The 16,931-nt window shown below is 39.5% G+C and overlaps 1 protein-coding gene across 8 annotated transcripts in view; it reads right to left on the reverse strand.

Annotated features, from left to right (window-relative positions):
* ADGRG6 (adhesion G protein-coupled receptor G6) overlaps positions 1 to 16,931 on the reverse strand; it is a 194,464-nt gene that overhangs the window by 78,017 nt on the left and 99,516 nt on the right. For all 8 annotated transcript variants that reach the window (XM_054022316.1, XM_054022315.1, XM_054022312.1 and 5 more), the window contains 2 exons: positions 7,840 to 8,184; positions 3,667 to 4,290 (listed from right to left, as the gene is read on the reverse strand). In XM_054022316.1, coding sequence (XP_053878291.1) covers positions 3,667 to 4,290; positions 7,840 to 8,184 — 969 coding nt within the window. The remainder of the gene's footprint in view (positions 1 to 3,666; positions 4,291 to 7,839; positions 8,185 to 16,931) is intronic.

The raw sequence follows: 16,931 nt of genomic DNA on the forward strand, positions 1-16,931 counted from the left end.
ACAGGCCTTCACATGGCACTGTTGTAGCTGGCGTCGCAAGATATTTACATGCCAAATGCGCTAAAGATTCACATGTCCCTTCAACCACCATTCCAGAGACATGCGTCCATGCTGATGATGGGTTCTGCTCAAAGCAGAAAGCAGAGCGGACCGACACATGTTCATTTTCATCATCTGAGCCAGATGCCACCAGCAGAAGGTTGATTTTCTTTTTTGGTGGTTCGGGTTCTGTTGTTTCCTCATCTGAGTGTTGCTCTTTTAAGAATTCTGAAAGCATGCTCCACACCTCGTCCCTCTCAGATTTTGGATGGCACTTCAGATTCTTAAACCTTGGGTCGAGTGCTGTAGCTATTTTTAGAAATCTCACATTGGTACCTTCTTTGCATTTTGTCAAATCTGCTGTGAAAGTGTTCTTAAAATGAACATGTGCTGGGTCATCATCCAAGACAGCTATAACATGAAATATATGGCAGAATGTGGGTAAAACAGAACAGGAGACATACAATTCTCCCCCAAGGAGTTCAGTCACAAATTTAATTAACACATTTTTTTAACGAGCATCATCAGAATGGAAGCATGTCCTCTGGAATGATGGCCGAAGCATGAAGGGGCATATAAACGTTTAGCATATCTGGCATGTAAATACCTTGCAACGCTGGCTACAAAAGTGCCAGGCAAACACCTGTTCTCACTTTCAGGTGACGTAAATAAAAAGGAGACAGCAGTATCTCCTGTAAATGTAAACAAACTTGTTTGTCTCTGCAATTGGCTGAACAAGAAGTAGGACTTGTAGGCTCTAAAGTTTTACATTGTTTTGTTTTTGAGTGCAGTTATGTAACAAAAAAAATCTACATTTGTAAGTTACACTTTCATGATAAAGAGATTATACTATAGTACTTGTATGAGGTGAATTGAAAAATACTATTTCTTTTGTTTATCATTTTTACAGTGCAAATATTTGTAATAAAAATAATAATATAAAGTGAGCAGTGTACACTTTGTATTCTCTGTTATAATAGAAATCAACATATTTGAAAATGTAGAAAAACATCCAAAAATATTAAACAATAGAATACCAATTGAAATGTATTAAACAATGATTAATTTTTTTAAACAGGACTAATTGTTTTGAGTTAATTGCGTGAGTTAACCACGATTAATCGACAGCCCTAATATTTATTTAGTGACGTAGGCTTGCATAGTTCTTTACAATAAACAAAGACAAGGTCCATTGCCCAAGCAAATTTAGATAGAAAACACAAAATGTACAGCTCCTTTGGTTTATGCTGAGGTTATCCAGAGATGTAGATGGGTGCTTTTGGTAAGGAATTTACATAATTCAAAACCATTAAGATGGTAAGGAACCAGGAAAGCTGAATGTGAGAAGGCACTAGGAGAAGAATACTGTCCTTGTAGGAGTATAATTGTTTTTGTGGAAAGCCAATCGGTGTCATGTGTGTCTTGCAGGGGATGGTCTCCCTCTCTGCAGAACTGGAGTTCAGAAGCAGATCACAGTCATGTACAACGTATACATCTATCCACACTAGGGTTGCCAGTTGTCTGGTTTTTGACCAGAAAGTCTGGTTATAAAGGGGACCTGGAAGTGTCCAGTCAGATGTACTGACCAGACACCAAAAGTCCGGTTACTGCAGGTGGGGAAAGAAGGCAGGTGCCAGGTCATCAACACACACCAGCGCCTGCTCAGCCGGGGCCGCTCCTATTTGCATCTCGTTGGCAGGCAGGTAGCAGGCTCTGCATCAGGTTGCAGCTCCTGTCCCAGCCGGGAGCAGAGGGAACCCAGCTAGGGGTGGGGAATAGGGTGACCAGATGTCCCGATTTTATAGGGACAGTCCCGATTTTTGGGCCTTTTTCTTATATAGGCTACTATTAACCCCCACCCCCATCCCGATTTTTCACATTTGCTGTCTGGTCACCCTCGTGGGGAATGGGGGAGGGAGGTTGAGAAGATCAAGGGACTAAGAAGGGGGGGGAGCAGCAAGCAACTGGGTAGAGGAGAAACTGTGCAGTGGGGGATTGGAGGGTGAAAAAAGGCAGGACCATGAGGTAATATTTGTCTTATGATGTGCAAAGGGAAGGGGAAGAACCAGCAATTTTAATCTGAAATGTTCCCTCTCCTCTTAATTCCTTTTGCCTTTATTTATTCTCCTTTCATTCTCTTCAGGTTTCTGGGGAGTTTTTTGTTTTTGTTTTTTTTGGGGTTTGTTTTATTTTGTGCCCAGATGCTTTTTATGGCACTCTTCACAGACAGCACAATAGATGTACAGCAAATGCACAAAGCACACACTGCTCCTTCCTACTGACCAGAGGGTCAGAGACCAGAAGTGCAGGCTAATGTGCCAGATTGTCAGTTCAATTAATATTTTTCTCCAAAGATCACCGTGGACGGACTGAAGTCTACTGGATCCTTTCCCACTCATGATTCTCTCTCATTTCCTGTGAGAAGAATTCTAATAACAAACAAGGAGTTTAAAAAGAAGTTTGAAATGGAAATTATTTCAAGCAGTGATTCAGTATTTTGGGGGGATTGGTTTTGGGAAGATCCCAGAGGAAAAACTATTGTATCGCCTCTCAAAGTTTCCAGGTATGCTCAGAGTAAAAAATCCATGGAAGATAATATTTCCAGGTGCATTCTTATACCTTTACTCTATGATGACATTTTCAGAGTTGCATGAGGGAATGAAGGAGGTGACATATTGAGTGGATAGCTATACTTCCTGCCTTGGTAGAAACTTGGAGCACTTTCTTTCCTGGAGATCTAGGACAATTCTTGGATCATTAAAATCACAACAACTATGAAAAGAATAGTACCTCTGCAACATCTTGATAATCTTTTATTGCTGCAATGTCCTTAGAAGCCACAGCAATGCGTAGACTTAAGACTTGTGAATTGGGCCTGAGTAATCTTAGCTACAAAGCAGGAGAATCAGGGTGGCCCAACCAGCTTTCTAATGGTCCCCATCCATGCCTGCACTGAACAGAACTCTGGCACAGGAAAGAATATAGCCTGCCTAGCTTTAAGCACTTGAGTAGTCCTACTGGTGTTTCAAGGGCTTAAAGTTAAGCACATTCTTAAGTGCTTGCAGGATAAGGGTCTTAGATTGTAACCTCTTCAGGTCAGGGACTCTGGTCTTTATATGTTTCTGTAAAGTGCTCTGCATGCCTATAGCATTATATAGACAGTATTATTTCTACCTATTCCCCTTTTAAACAGACACATATTTTATCCTGCTCCACATCTCCACATTCAAGTATATTAACTAACTTGTCTTAAAATCACATTTAAACTAATGAGTTTATGGAAAGGAAAGATTGGAGAACTTTTATTTATTTCTCTAATTACTTTTGGCTATTTATTGCTTCTGTCCTGAATAATATATATGAACCCCTCATAGTTTAACCTCATTAGTTGTCTTTTGAAGTCAGGCTGGATGAGAGCTTTGATTAAACTAAAGGAACAGACACACCCGGGACAAAATTATTTTTTTGTGGAATGGAGCTGGAAAGGCTAGGACAAGTGAGGTTGCCTTTTGGGAAGTGCTGCTGTCTGTAACTCTAAACATACAGTTTCTTGCTGTCATATGATACTTCAAGAACAATGCCATGGGGGAAAAAATTAACAAAAGTGATTCTGCCAAATATACTCACCACAACTTAAGTTGTTTTCTGCTTTCAATGCTGAAGTTGGGATATTCCAGAAGTCATTTTCCCAGTCCACAATGTTTCCTTTCACATCACAGCTGAGGTTGGACAGCTTTTGGGAACTCATGGTGAAGTTCCAAAGACGAAAGTTGTATATGTCCCCATTTAAAGAGCTTATTTCATTGCTGTCAGAGCCCAACACCAATTTTCCATTGCCAGGGATAATCTGGCCAAAGGTACCTGAGCAGAGAACCGTGTGATAGATGCTCTTGCCATTTACACCTATATTGCCAGAGAAGCCATCCCATACTATGCACAATTGTTCAAAAGTTTCTGTGAAAAAATCTCCATTTGAATTTGTCACGAGGACACTGTCTAGTATGCACTCTGAGCCTGAGATTGATAGGAAGTGGCCTTTTGTGGTCTTTCCAAAACTGAGGAGTTCTGTTGAAAAAGGATCACTGTAGGAGAAAGCCTTCCAGTCACTGGTATCATTGCTGGCTTTGGTTGCTTCAAAGCAGAGTGTGAACTGGCTAAGCATTGGCACTGGGACTGTTTTTGCCACAGACACAGGGTCCACATCTGGAGTTTGGGGGATGATGACTTTCTGATTCCTCAGAGAAACAGCAACTAGTACACACACATGCAAAATTCCATATATAAATAAATTTCAAAGGGAGATACAAATTGGTTTAAAGACAAAGATCCAAGTAATATTCAATAAGCCAAATGTTTAGAAGAATGCTTTTATCATTGAACTGGCCCAGTATTGCACATTATGGTGCATTTAGCTTAGCAATACATTCAACCAAAGATCATTTTAGTGCTGCATTACAGATAACTAATAACTCCTGAAGTTGAATTAAGTATATTAAACTATTAACCTCTAAGGCTGCATTCAAAATTCATGGCATGCAAGAAGTCATTTTTACAATTACTTTGCATTCATCTGGTAACTTGTAAGAATGCATTAGGCAACACACTACAGCAGTAATTTGAAAACATTTCATTTGTTTTCATGATTTTTATTGACTTGTTTTTCATGAGTGCATTACACAACTGAAGCCCATGCCACATCTTTGTAACACTGTAGCAGAGAGTGCCTCAGCTACATTCCTTGGCAAATCAAAGGCTTTTTATTGCCAAACTCAACTAATGGATTTTTGTTGGGTATGAGGATTCTGTTCAATTTTTCTCAAGAGCAGTCTGTTTAAATGCTGCAAGCTAGAGTTCACAAATATTTATGTCCTAGTCCAGGACTCGGCAACCTTTGGCACCCAGCCCACCAGGGTAAGTCCCTTGGCGGGTTGGGCCGGTCTGTTTACCTGCCGCGTCCGCAGCTCCCACTGGCTGCAGTTCCCCATTTCAGGACAATGGGGGCTGCGGGAAGTGGCGGCCAGCACATCCCTCGACCCGTGCCGCTTCCTACAGCCCCCTATGGTCTGGAGCGACTCATCTCCCCCATTGTGCAGCCTGTCACAGGTAGGCTGGGCCTCTGATCCCTTCAAAGGGCCTGCTACCCAGTTACCATAGTCACTTCAAGGATTTTGTCCTCTCCTCGAGGACAATAGCAAGTAGTCATATTTTAGAGATAGAAACTTGGTTAAGCTTCCCCTTACAGAACAAGGGCATTGTCATAGCTTAGTTGTAATGTAATTGTATTTACATTATAAGTAAGGTGACATACCACATTACAAAGAATGGTATAAGAACTCAGAGCTGGGAAAGAGGGCGAAGGTTATTTATACAAATACTATTCATTGTGTGTTTGGGAAGATCAAGAATATTGAGGGGCACTGGCTGTGTTGAAAAGGTATAAGAAGAGAATAAGCAATGTTAACACATTCAGTAAATTTGTTATGTCACTGAACAATTCTGATCTGCCTTGTAATATGACTCCACGGTGCTGGGCGGCAGCAGTGGTTGAACATCAGAATCCCACATCTCCCAAGAAAGAGCAAAACTGATATCAATATGTGTTCTGGATATGTAGAGTGAGCAGAACATTGGAGTCAATGTTACCAGCAGATTTCTGTCCCAGTTACCAAATATTAAGCAATTCATCATTCTGATGAATTTCAGCTGTCAGTACTTAAGGAGCTGATCACCATATGAAGGAGAAAACAAATATTGTTGTTCCTTTTGGCCCAAGCAGTTAATCAATATTGAGGCCATTAGGAGAAGAAATTCTCTGTTAGAGAAGAAATTGATGATAGAATCAAGTATTTTTTCAGTGCAAGAATATACACAAAGTCCTGTTTCCCTGAATACAGCAGGAACAAACAGCAAACAGCAATTCCTTGCTCAGAAATCCAAGTCTGCCTTTCCAATGAGTCCTGTGCCCACTGCTTATCTCACTTTCTGATGCCTTTTCCTGCCTTTCTGCCTCTAACACACTGACTGCAATGAATCATCCTCCTAGCCTCTACGTTTTATAGTCTGTACCAGGGAAACCCTTCAGCCCACATAGCTTAGGGTGGGTCTACAACACAAATGTACATGTACACTCTAAGTGAGGGCAGAGAGCTCTCCCGCTGGCTTAATAACTCCACCTCTGTGAGAGGCAGTAGCTATGTGGGCGGGAGAAGCTCTCTCACCTACATAGCACTGTCTACACGGGGGCTAAGGTTGGTATAACTACATCACTCAGCGGTGTGGATTTTTCATACCCTGAGTGACGTCGTTATACCACAGTAAGTATGTAGTGTAGACGTGGCCTTAAGTTCTGATTGGCTTTGCTATATGGTTTATGTCCTAGGGTGGTGACTCCCTATTTTTTCTAGCTTTTATAACATAAAGGGGCTTTTAATTGCTTCTTCTATTTAGACTGAAGAAAGGGTGCCTAGTTCACCCATCAACTTTACTGAGGTGGCAGTTATTAACATCCTCCAGCATAACAAATTTATAACTATGCTGCACCAAAACCATGCTTTATACCTGGATATAACAGTAGTGCCCTGTCTATGTACTAAACTGAATGAGCTACAGGGTCCCAAACTTTTACGAAGTGTGAACTACACTTTTCTAGAGAGACTGCCTAGTGGACCCACCTCCTCTCTCATTGGTGACTGAATAGCATTCCTTTAACAACTACAGTGATTCTTTACATGGGCAAGTAATACTAGGAAGGCATTTAATGAGCCAGATCCTCAACTGGTATAAATTGACGTAATTCTATTAAAATCAGTTGAGCTACTTTGGTTCACACCAGCTGAGCATCTGGCCCAGTTAGCTGTCTTCATACAATGTTGCAACTGGAAACAAAGAAAACCAGCACCCATATGCTCATCCAACTCTCTGTGGATGACGAGGGAATGCTGACGAGGGGAAACTGAGGCAGATAAGTAACTGTAGCTCCAGCCTAGACCACCAGGGAGTGCTCCATGGGTGAATGCCTGCCATTATACAACCCAAATCCATCCTTAAACTAATTTACTCCCTTATATTTCCTTCCCTACCCACATGTATATTGGCCTGTGTACTTATTGTATACTAAAGTGCATACCTTTTAAAACCTCACTTCTAGGAAACAAATTGTCTAGTGTTTAAAGATACCTCCATGTTCTGCATTTGTATTAATTTGTAAAAATCTAACTAATGCCAAAGCTGGGTAGTCAATTCTGTTATTTATCTAAGATTACCACAGGGGTGCCAATGAAAAAACCCATTACATTACAAAGGGTGTAACAGGATTTTCACATTACCCCTTCCCTCTGGGGGAAATCATGACTTTGACGACTTATCATGTTGATGATCATAAGAATGATTTGAATATGAGAGTCCTGTGTAAGTAAGAAGGGCAGAATGTAAGAGTTGAGATCTGCCATATACATTTGAAAGGAGATTTTTCCCCCTTAATGTCATCCATTCTATTGCATATATAATTTTATAACCTAGTTATTTTGGAATGGTTCTCTTTCATATGAATATTAAAGAAATCAGTGCAACATTTTCTACCAAACTGCATTTTTATAGCCTGTCAGGGCTAAATTTTGCCATGAGTTACTCGTGTAACACTACTGAAGTCAGTGGAGTTGTACGGGAGTAGTTGATGGCAGAATTTAGTCTGTGAGATCTCCAGATTCTCACTTCAAAGATTCACCTTACCACATACAGTGAGTCTGCTTGGTTTAGGACATACTAGATAAAAGAGGAAAGAAATTCTTTATGCTTACATACCTCGGGTATAGCTGGCATTGAAACCTCTCTTTTGGATACTAAAGTCACTTGCAAAAGTTACGATCATTTCATTTCCAGTGGAGTTAAATGATAATCCTTTGGCAGTGACGCCGCAAAACTTAACCTGATTCTTCTCTCCAGTATCTAGAGTTAATGAATCGTAAATGCAGTTCGGAGCTTCTTCAATGTCAAACTCAATAAATGTTATCTGAATGATGAATCCAGGAGGAGCTCGGAGGGTCCACTTGCATGCTTGGCTGTTAGGGTAATCACTGGGAAAGCAGGGAGAGGTGAAGATTCCCGTGGGGTTGGACAGTGATATCCTGCAATCAGAGCATCCAAGAACTGTGGGACCAAAAAAGAAAAGGGGGTGGGGAGGGATGAGAGATATTGTAACATGAACTAAAACATCAAGAAATTGATATAACAACTAAAGTTTAAGTGAAAGGAGGAGAAAGGAAGGTGTTCCTTTAAAGGACAATAACATTTGGGGTAAACTATCAGTAAAAAGGAGCACATATATAAGAAATACTCTGGGAAAGAAATAATACAGTTCTTAATACACAGTGGTATGCCAGGAAGTATCTTTTTATATTTGCCTGATATACTAATGCAGACAATGTAAAAGCAACTCTTTCTTACTCTCAAACACACACGTACCCTTTAACTGAAAAAGTCTAAAAAGTCTACAGTAGCTACTTTTAAAATCGTATCAGCAACTTTCCAACAAATACATCCACAGTTCTGTCCCTGCTCTCCCCTTCTTGCAGAGGGGTAATAATTTGTTGCTGGCTTATATGAAAAGCAAGTTATTGCACCATTTCCATGCCGACTGGCTGGCATAAGCGGACGGGGAGAGGGGGATCGCAAGGGTAGAAGTGGCTTTTTATTCCCTCTTATTCCCTGCATGCAGACCAAAGGATGATCCAGACCTTAATGATTCCTGTAAACACCTTGATATTCTCAAATGAAGAGATATATATGAAAATGTTTTCCTCCTGCCATTCAAACCCCTCACAATATTATCAAGATCACTGAGAGATGGCTCATGTATATAAGACAGTTCAGCTACCTCTTGCCAAAAGAATACTGAGTAATTTAGGCAAAAACTTAAAAGGGCCAGATTGGACTCAAGCTGAGTTCCTTGCTCAGCAAACAGTCCTCCTGATTTCACTGGGCCTTGCTCTTGGAGTAAGGTACGACGCAGGGTGGGAGAATTTGAACCTTTGTTATTACATAAACTGAGTTAAGCAACGAAAAATGAAGAATTAAAACTTAGACGGGGTCAAAACTTGCTGCATCTTATGCAACATCAAATGTAAATAAAGTATTAAAAGTTGTTGCAAAACAAAAAGAAGGTACTATTCTTTCAGTCCCACTTGCTAGCCTCTGCTGGATTTAAAGACTGCTATCTTCAATGCAATGACAAGTAAAAGTTACATAACTTTGTCAATAACAACTTCCTTGAATTTTAGTAACTCACTAAAAGAAAAGCAGAAAGGTAATTAATTAACCCCAATGCTGTGGAGAGAAGAATCCTCTTTTGATACTGCATCATCAGCAGACATTGCTACTAAACTGTTCCTAAAATGCTCGATTAAAACTCCATTAAAGTTAGTGGAAAGACTCCCAAAGTGTAGGTAAAATACAGGATTATAAAGAAAGAAAAATTATAGCACTAGAAAAAATATATGCTACCACTAAAATACAATACATAGATACTACAGTAAGTGCAAAGGTAGTATATAGGGACATTTTAAATAATTAAAATGATGGTATTATTTATATCACAGTCATTCCTAGGAGCCTGAGCCATTGACTAAGACCCCATTGTGCTAGGCACTGCACAAACACAGAACAATAAGATGGTGCCTGCCTCAAAAGAAGTATTCAGAATATCCTTAGGCAAACAATATCTGGCTACTTTACAGGAACCAAATCAACTGATTAACGTTTAGACCTGTCAATTAACAAATGGAAGAAGAGTTTGCTCAATGCACCATGACTGTCGTAAATGAAATAAAGGTGGCTTTTTAGTGTATTGAATTTCTCAATGTTTCCAATTCAAATCCTCTTCAGGAGCATAAATTGATGACGGGTTTCCCAGTTTTTGTTTGCAGTACATTCATAGGGGGGTCATTACAGGTGAGCTGTCCCATAGACACCAAGGATTAGGTGAGCAAAGCTTGATTTGGCGCCATCCTAGTATTGTACTGATTGTTCTGTACACAATGTTGATCGGGGGAAGCATTTATAGCCGGACATGTATCCAGTTCTTCTGTCTCAGAACATGCATCCGAAGAAGTGGGTATTCACCCACGAAAGCTCATGCTCCTATATGTCTGTTAGTCTATAAGGTGCCACAGGACTCTTTGCTGCTTTTACAGATCCAGACTAACAGGGCTACCCCTTTGATACTTGTCCCAGAACAGGGGCTAGGGCATCACAGGAAAAACAGGTTAGAAAAAATAAAAACTTCATTACAAAAAAAAAAAAAAGGGAGTTAATTTTGGTTACAACAAGACCCTGGGGTTAGCTTCTATTCCCTTTCATTCACAGAAAAAAGACCAAAAACTAAAAGCCAGATTAGTAAGAGCAAATGGGCCAGTGAACCCAATTCAACTCTCCAGAACTGGCCACCTGAAGGCTGTGCTCTCTGAACAACCAAGGAAGCACTGTGTACAATGCTGCCTGAAGCGCCCACTGGTATGGATAGTATGCAGCACACTTTTTGAAGTCCCTTGCCATCTGAGACAAACCCCTCACAATAGTATCAAGATCACTGAGAGATGGCTCAAGTCTATTCAGACATCCACTGAAGGTTATTTCAGTGAGATGTGAATTTTTACCAATAGCAAGTTAAATTTCAGAGCAGGATTGACTGGCATCTGGTAACTGCAGGTAAGGTATTTTTGTTTTACCAGGGTAGCATGTGTGGCATTTTGACTTTGCCCTCATTCTCACCACATTTCCTCACACCCCATTTCTAGAGTTTACATGGGACCATTTCTGTGTTGTTCATTGGTATGGCAGCATGCCAACTAGGAGGCTTGCTCTGTGAGGAGAATGTGGAGGTAGAGTTTCTACATTTTTTGTGTGTGCAACTTATTGAAGCATATGGCCCTAAGTGGAGAAGAGGTAATTCATTTATAGGTTTCCAGAACAAAGGCTGTGGATGACAGCTGTTGAAAATGACCACAGAAATTTCATTTGTTTAAATTTCAGAATTATCTTAAAGATTCACTGCAAACACGGGGGGGGGGTTGTGGCTCTGTGGGTGGATGGGAATGATGTGGGCAAGGCAATGGGAAGGTTGCTTTATCCTTATTTCCCTGAAAACACACGGAAATGCTAATGCTGTCTTCACGAGCTTACGCAAAAAAACATTCTGCATAATGAAGCAGGTTGGCAGTGGCTCATGAGATCTCATGATACCGTGATTCCTTGTTTGCCATATCATAACTGATTGCTGTGGACATGATTACAATGCCACACAGGGAGGACAACTACTTTGGGTGGGCTACACATATAGGGATATAAACTCTTGGGAAGTAATCTCATGGTGAGAGGAACAGAGAGAGAAAGATGGCACTAAGTCACCTTTCTGCTCTCCTGATCCTGGTCTGGCTAGAGGATGAAACAACCTTTAATACAAATGAAAGCAGCTGCAGGACTTCTCTAAATTATGCTGCTTGCCGGCAGAATGCTTTATCATGCATACTGATGTACTAGTTATTTTCAGTACAGTGGCTCTAGTGTGGCCACGGATTAGTACAGTGGCTGTGAATTTGAGAGAGTGCCATGCATTTCACTCTACTCCCTCTCAGCCAGGCTATATCCCTTCCCTGCCCCTTCTTGCTAAGTGCTAGGAAAAGGAAGGAGAAACAGATAACACAGAGCTGGCTATACCAGATTTGTATAATCTAAGCAGAGCACAGGAGGTGAAACTGGGGCCAAGAATTAAGTCCTTGGGTCAGATCCTCAGCTGGAGTAAATTGGTATAGCTCCATTGATGCTGATTTACACTTGCTGAGTATCTGGCCCCTAAAGTATGATTATAATCTGATAATGGCTCTGTAAAAATATCATTGCTGGCTTCTACATTTTTATATATCTTCCAGGCAAAATGTTTTCAGCTTCACAGTAAAAAATGTTTCTTTCTAGCTGCTAATGCAGAAAACTCAATCTGGGATCTGAAGGTCAAACACGTGCACTGTACAGGTTATAAAAATCTGGCAGTGGGAACTTGGTTAACAATTCTGCTGATTGTACATCAACCAGAATAGAATCCAGCTCACTCCATCTGCCTGTCGGTGTGAGGTAAGGTACTTATCATGATTTCTAGGCACCATAAAAAAATAAATGTCAGAGTCCATAACAAAGATGCTGTTATTTCTCTTTAAATTCTCATTACTCCAGTCACAGAGAAAACAACAGTCTGATTGTTATTGTCATTTGTTTTACTGAGAGTAAGGTTTTCTCATAGCTGCATTGGTGCTAAACAGAGTAAAACAGTAAAAGTTTACTTCTGATGTAAAAATAAGGAGATATAGAATCAGATCTGCTGAGCAGAATATCTTACTTTTATTGAAGTAGGAAGGTTTCTTTTTCATGCAGGTGTCCCCAGTAATAAGCAAAAAGAAAAGAAAATAAACAAAAAAAACTATGTATAAACAGAATTGGTTTTGAATGGAACTTTCTGGAGCACATCCCAGCAGACATTTAGTCTTTTATAAACATCTCCTATTTTACGTGGTCATTAACAATCCAAATTGCTGTGGCAATCTCAGGCTGTCAGGCAGAGCAGAGAAATATTGTGTAATCCCACTGGCCCAGAGCAGCATTGGATTGTGGATACTGAGTACTGTACTTGCAGCAGTGAATGCAGCAAACAGTTTGCACGCAAGCTGAAATATTTATTGATTCAATGAGAACGATAAACAAATTCATGATTGGCATGGTCAGGGACTCCTTGGGTACAGAGTTCAAAACTTGCTTGTCACTTACCTTGTCGTTTTCCTGGACTGGTGGATAATCCGAGTTGAAAATAAATATATCACAACCAAAAAATATGTTTAAAAGACATTAAGGTTGCAAAGTCAAGCACTCAATGCAAGAGTTAAGGTTGCCTATGCAACCTTAATTCAGACCTTTTGTGTGTATGCTTTATGATACTGTCTTTAATTACATGATCACATACTATTTTTTTCCACAGGATTCCTGCCCTATTCAGTTAGTTATTCAATATTTTCTTTAATACTCCTAATGGAATGTGTTGCCCAAGGCCTTATTTACCTCAAACCATGTAAACCCTGCATGGAATAGGAAATTATTAAATTTTTCCTAGGCATTTCTGTGCTGCTCTGACCGCAGTATTATCTGGTCAATTCACAAACATCAATGAATTTATCTTCACAACATCTTTGGGTGGTGAGGATGTATTGTTATCAACACTTTACACAGGGGGAATGAGGCACTGAGAGATTCTTAGATTCATAGATTCCAAGGCCAGAAGGGACCATTACGATCATCTCGTCTAACTCTGAATAACACATGCCATGGAACTTCCCCAGAATAATTCCTAGAGAATATCTTTTAGAAGAACATTCAGTCTTGATTTAAAAATTGTTAGCGATGAATTGTTCCAATAGTTAATTACCCTCCCTGTTAAAAATGTACATCTCATTTTCAGTCTGAATTTGTCTAGTTCAATTTCCAGCCATTGCATCATTGTATTGTTTTCTCTCCTAGATTGAAGAGCCATAATCAAATATTTGTTCACCATGAAGGTACTTACAGACAAACAAGTCACCCCTTAACATTCTCTTTGTTAAACTAAATAGATTGAAATCCTTGAGTCAGTCTATCGCTTTAAGACATGTTTACTAATCCTTTAATCAGTTTTATGGCTCTTCTCTGAACCCTCTTCAATTTATCAACATCCCTCTTGAATTGTGGGCCCCAGAAATGGACACGGTATTTAGCAGCAGTCGCACCAGTGCCAAATGCAGAGGTAAATTAACTTTTTTACCCCTACCCGAGATTCCCCTATTTATGCATCCCAGGATCACGTTAGCCGGTTGGTCACAGCATCACACTCGGAGCTCATTCAACTGATTATCCAAACCCACATCTTTTTCAGAGTCACTGCTTTCAAGAATAAAATCCCCATCATGTAAGTATGGCCTACATCCTTTGTTTCTAGATGTATACATTTACTTTTAGCGGTATTAAAGTGCATATTGGTTGCTTACAATCAGCTTGCCACGCGATGCAGTTGCTATGTATCAGTGACTGTCCTCTGCATTATTTACCACTCCCTCAATTTCTGTGTCATCTGCAAATTTATTCCGTGACAATGTTATGGTTTCTTCCAGGTCATTGATAAAAATGTTAAATAACATAGGCCCAAGAACAAATCCAGGCATGTTCCCACTAGAAACACACATGCTTGATGATCATTCCCAATTTACAATTGCAATGTAAGACCTATCAGTTAGGCATCTTTTAATCCATGTAATGTGTGCATTTTAATTTTTCTAGTTTTTTAATCAAAATATTGTGTGATACCAAGTCAAATGCCATACAGAAATCTAAATACATTACATCAGAACTATTACCTATCAACCAAACTTGTAATCTCATTAAAATAAAGTTTGACAGGATCTATTTTCCATAAACCTATGCTGGTTGCCATTGATAATATTACCCTCCTTTAATTATTTATTGAGTCCCATATCAGCCGCTCCATAATCTTACCTGGGATCAACGTCAGACTGACAGACCTATAATTACCTGGGTCATCCTATTTACCCTTTTTAAATATTGGCACAACATTAGCTTTTTTCCAGACTTCTGGGACTTCCCCAGTGTTTCAAGACTTATTGAAAATCAACATTAATGGTCCAGAGAGCTCCTCACTCAGCTCTTTTAAAACTCTTGGATGCAACTTATCAGGACCTGCTGACTTAAAATGTCTAAAATCCTCCTGAGATAGTAATGGAATGGAAAGAGTGTTATCATCAACATATGATGAGACTATATCACCTGTTTTTCCCCCGAACACAGAACAGAAATATTTATTGAACACTTTTGCCTTTTCTGCATTATTATTGATAATTCTATCTTTCCTATCTAGTAAAAGACCAACACCATTGTTGAGATTCTTTTTGTTTAAGAACTCCTTCTTATTGTCCTTTTGCTGGCCATAGATTTCTCTTTATGTTCCTTTGCTTCCCTTAACAATTTTCTACAGTTCCTAGCTTGTGATTTACATTCATATTATCAACTTCTACTTTCTTCCATTTGTTATATATTGTTATTTTATTATTTTTTATAACTGCCTTCACTTCCCTTAAACCACGTCAGGGTTGCTGGGTTTTTTTTAAACCAATACAGCGTTCTTCCTTGATCGTGGCTTTTTGGGCATCTAGCAAAGCATTCTTAAACAATTCCCAATTAACATTCTCTTTAAGGTCAAAATTGTCTCAAACTCAAAATGTCAAAAGTTTCCATTAATTTTTGATTTCCAATTTGAGAAATTTGGGAGCTAATCTTCCAGAGTGATTAGCACTAGCATAGCACTTTACACGTTCAGACTATAGCTCCAAATGATTTCAGTTGTAGTTGTGAGCCTTGAGCACTTCTGCCAATCTTGCCACAGGTATCTCACAATGAACAGCCAAAAAAATGAGGAACACACAATTAGTGGCCAGTTGAAAATGGAATCTCCCTTCACCTCCTTCCCTTTTTGCTTCCTGCCATCCCCTCCCTCACCCTCCTACTCCAGGACCTCACTTAGAAATGGCTTGACAATTTTAGCTGATTTTGTTAAAAATAACAATTTAAAAATCAGCTTGATGCAACTAACTAGCACAGAAAATTTCAGCCTGACTAGTTAAAGTTTAGCAAAGTTATAAGCAACTAAAAACAGGGTCTTATAATAAAAAATGCTGGGCAACTAACCACAGGTGGTTATTCCAGCTCTATCAATAATTCATACTTTATTAGGCTTGCTTTCTTATGCAGTTATCTATACTGGTGCGAAGTGGTTGCAAATGACTACAAAGTACTAACATTATATAATAAAATCCAAACTCCTGAGGGGGGTTCACAACCTTTTGTCTTAGATTGGAGGCTTCTGATTAACTCATCTTGATAGTTATACTGATTGAAGGATAGGTTCACACCCAATCTCAATGAGGTTTTAACTCAATCTATAATAAGGTTTCACCCACCTCACAACATCACCATCCCCCAACTCAGCTTTGCGCATTATCCTGATGAGGCCTAAAATGATGACACCCAAAAACCCATCCCAAATAGAAAGAAAACAGTTTAAGAAATGAAAATTTGACATTAATTGTTGTAAGCTGTATTGTTGTAGCAGTGTTGGTCCAGGATATTAGAGAGACAAGGTGGGTGAGTAATATCTTTTATTGATCAACTTCTGTTGATAAGAGAAATAAACTTTCGAGCTTACACTGAGCTCTGAAGAATTTGAAGAGCTTGGTGTAAGCTTGAAGGTTTGTCGCTCTCTGACCAACAGAAGTTGGTCCAGTAAAAGACAGTACCTCACACACCTTCTCTCACTGACTTTAATGACAGCAGAGTTAGGCCAACACTGAGTGCTTTTGACAATCCCAGCCATAGTACTTAAAAACATTGTAAGTAGTAAAATAATACTATTAACAGTATGAGGCTCTTTAAAAAAGTTAAATCCTAGTGAGGAAAGTTAAATCCTAGTGAGGAAAATAGAAAGGAGCATAAACTCTGGCAAATGAAGTGTAAAAATATAATTAGGAAGGCCATAAATAAATAAATAAATAAATAAATAAAAGAATTTGAAGAACAGCTAGCCAAAGACTCAAAAAGTAATAGCAAAAAAAATGTTAAGTACATCAGAAGCAGGAAGCCTGCTAAACAACCAGTGGGGCCACTGGACGATCGAAATGCTAAAGGAGCACTCAAGGACAATAAGGCCGTTGTGGAGAAACTAAATGAATTCGTTGCATCAGTCTTTACAGCTGACGACATGAGGGAGATTCCCAAACCTTAGCCATTCTTTTTAGGTGACAAATCTGAGGAACTGT

Source organism: Malaclemys terrapin, chromosome 3, assembly GCF_027887155.1.
Source record: "Malaclemys terrapin pileata isolate rMalTer1 chromosome 3, rMalTer1.hap1, whole genome shotgun sequence".
Taxonomy (NCBI): Eukaryota; Metazoa; Chordata; order Testudines; family Emydidae; genus Malaclemys; species Malaclemys terrapin.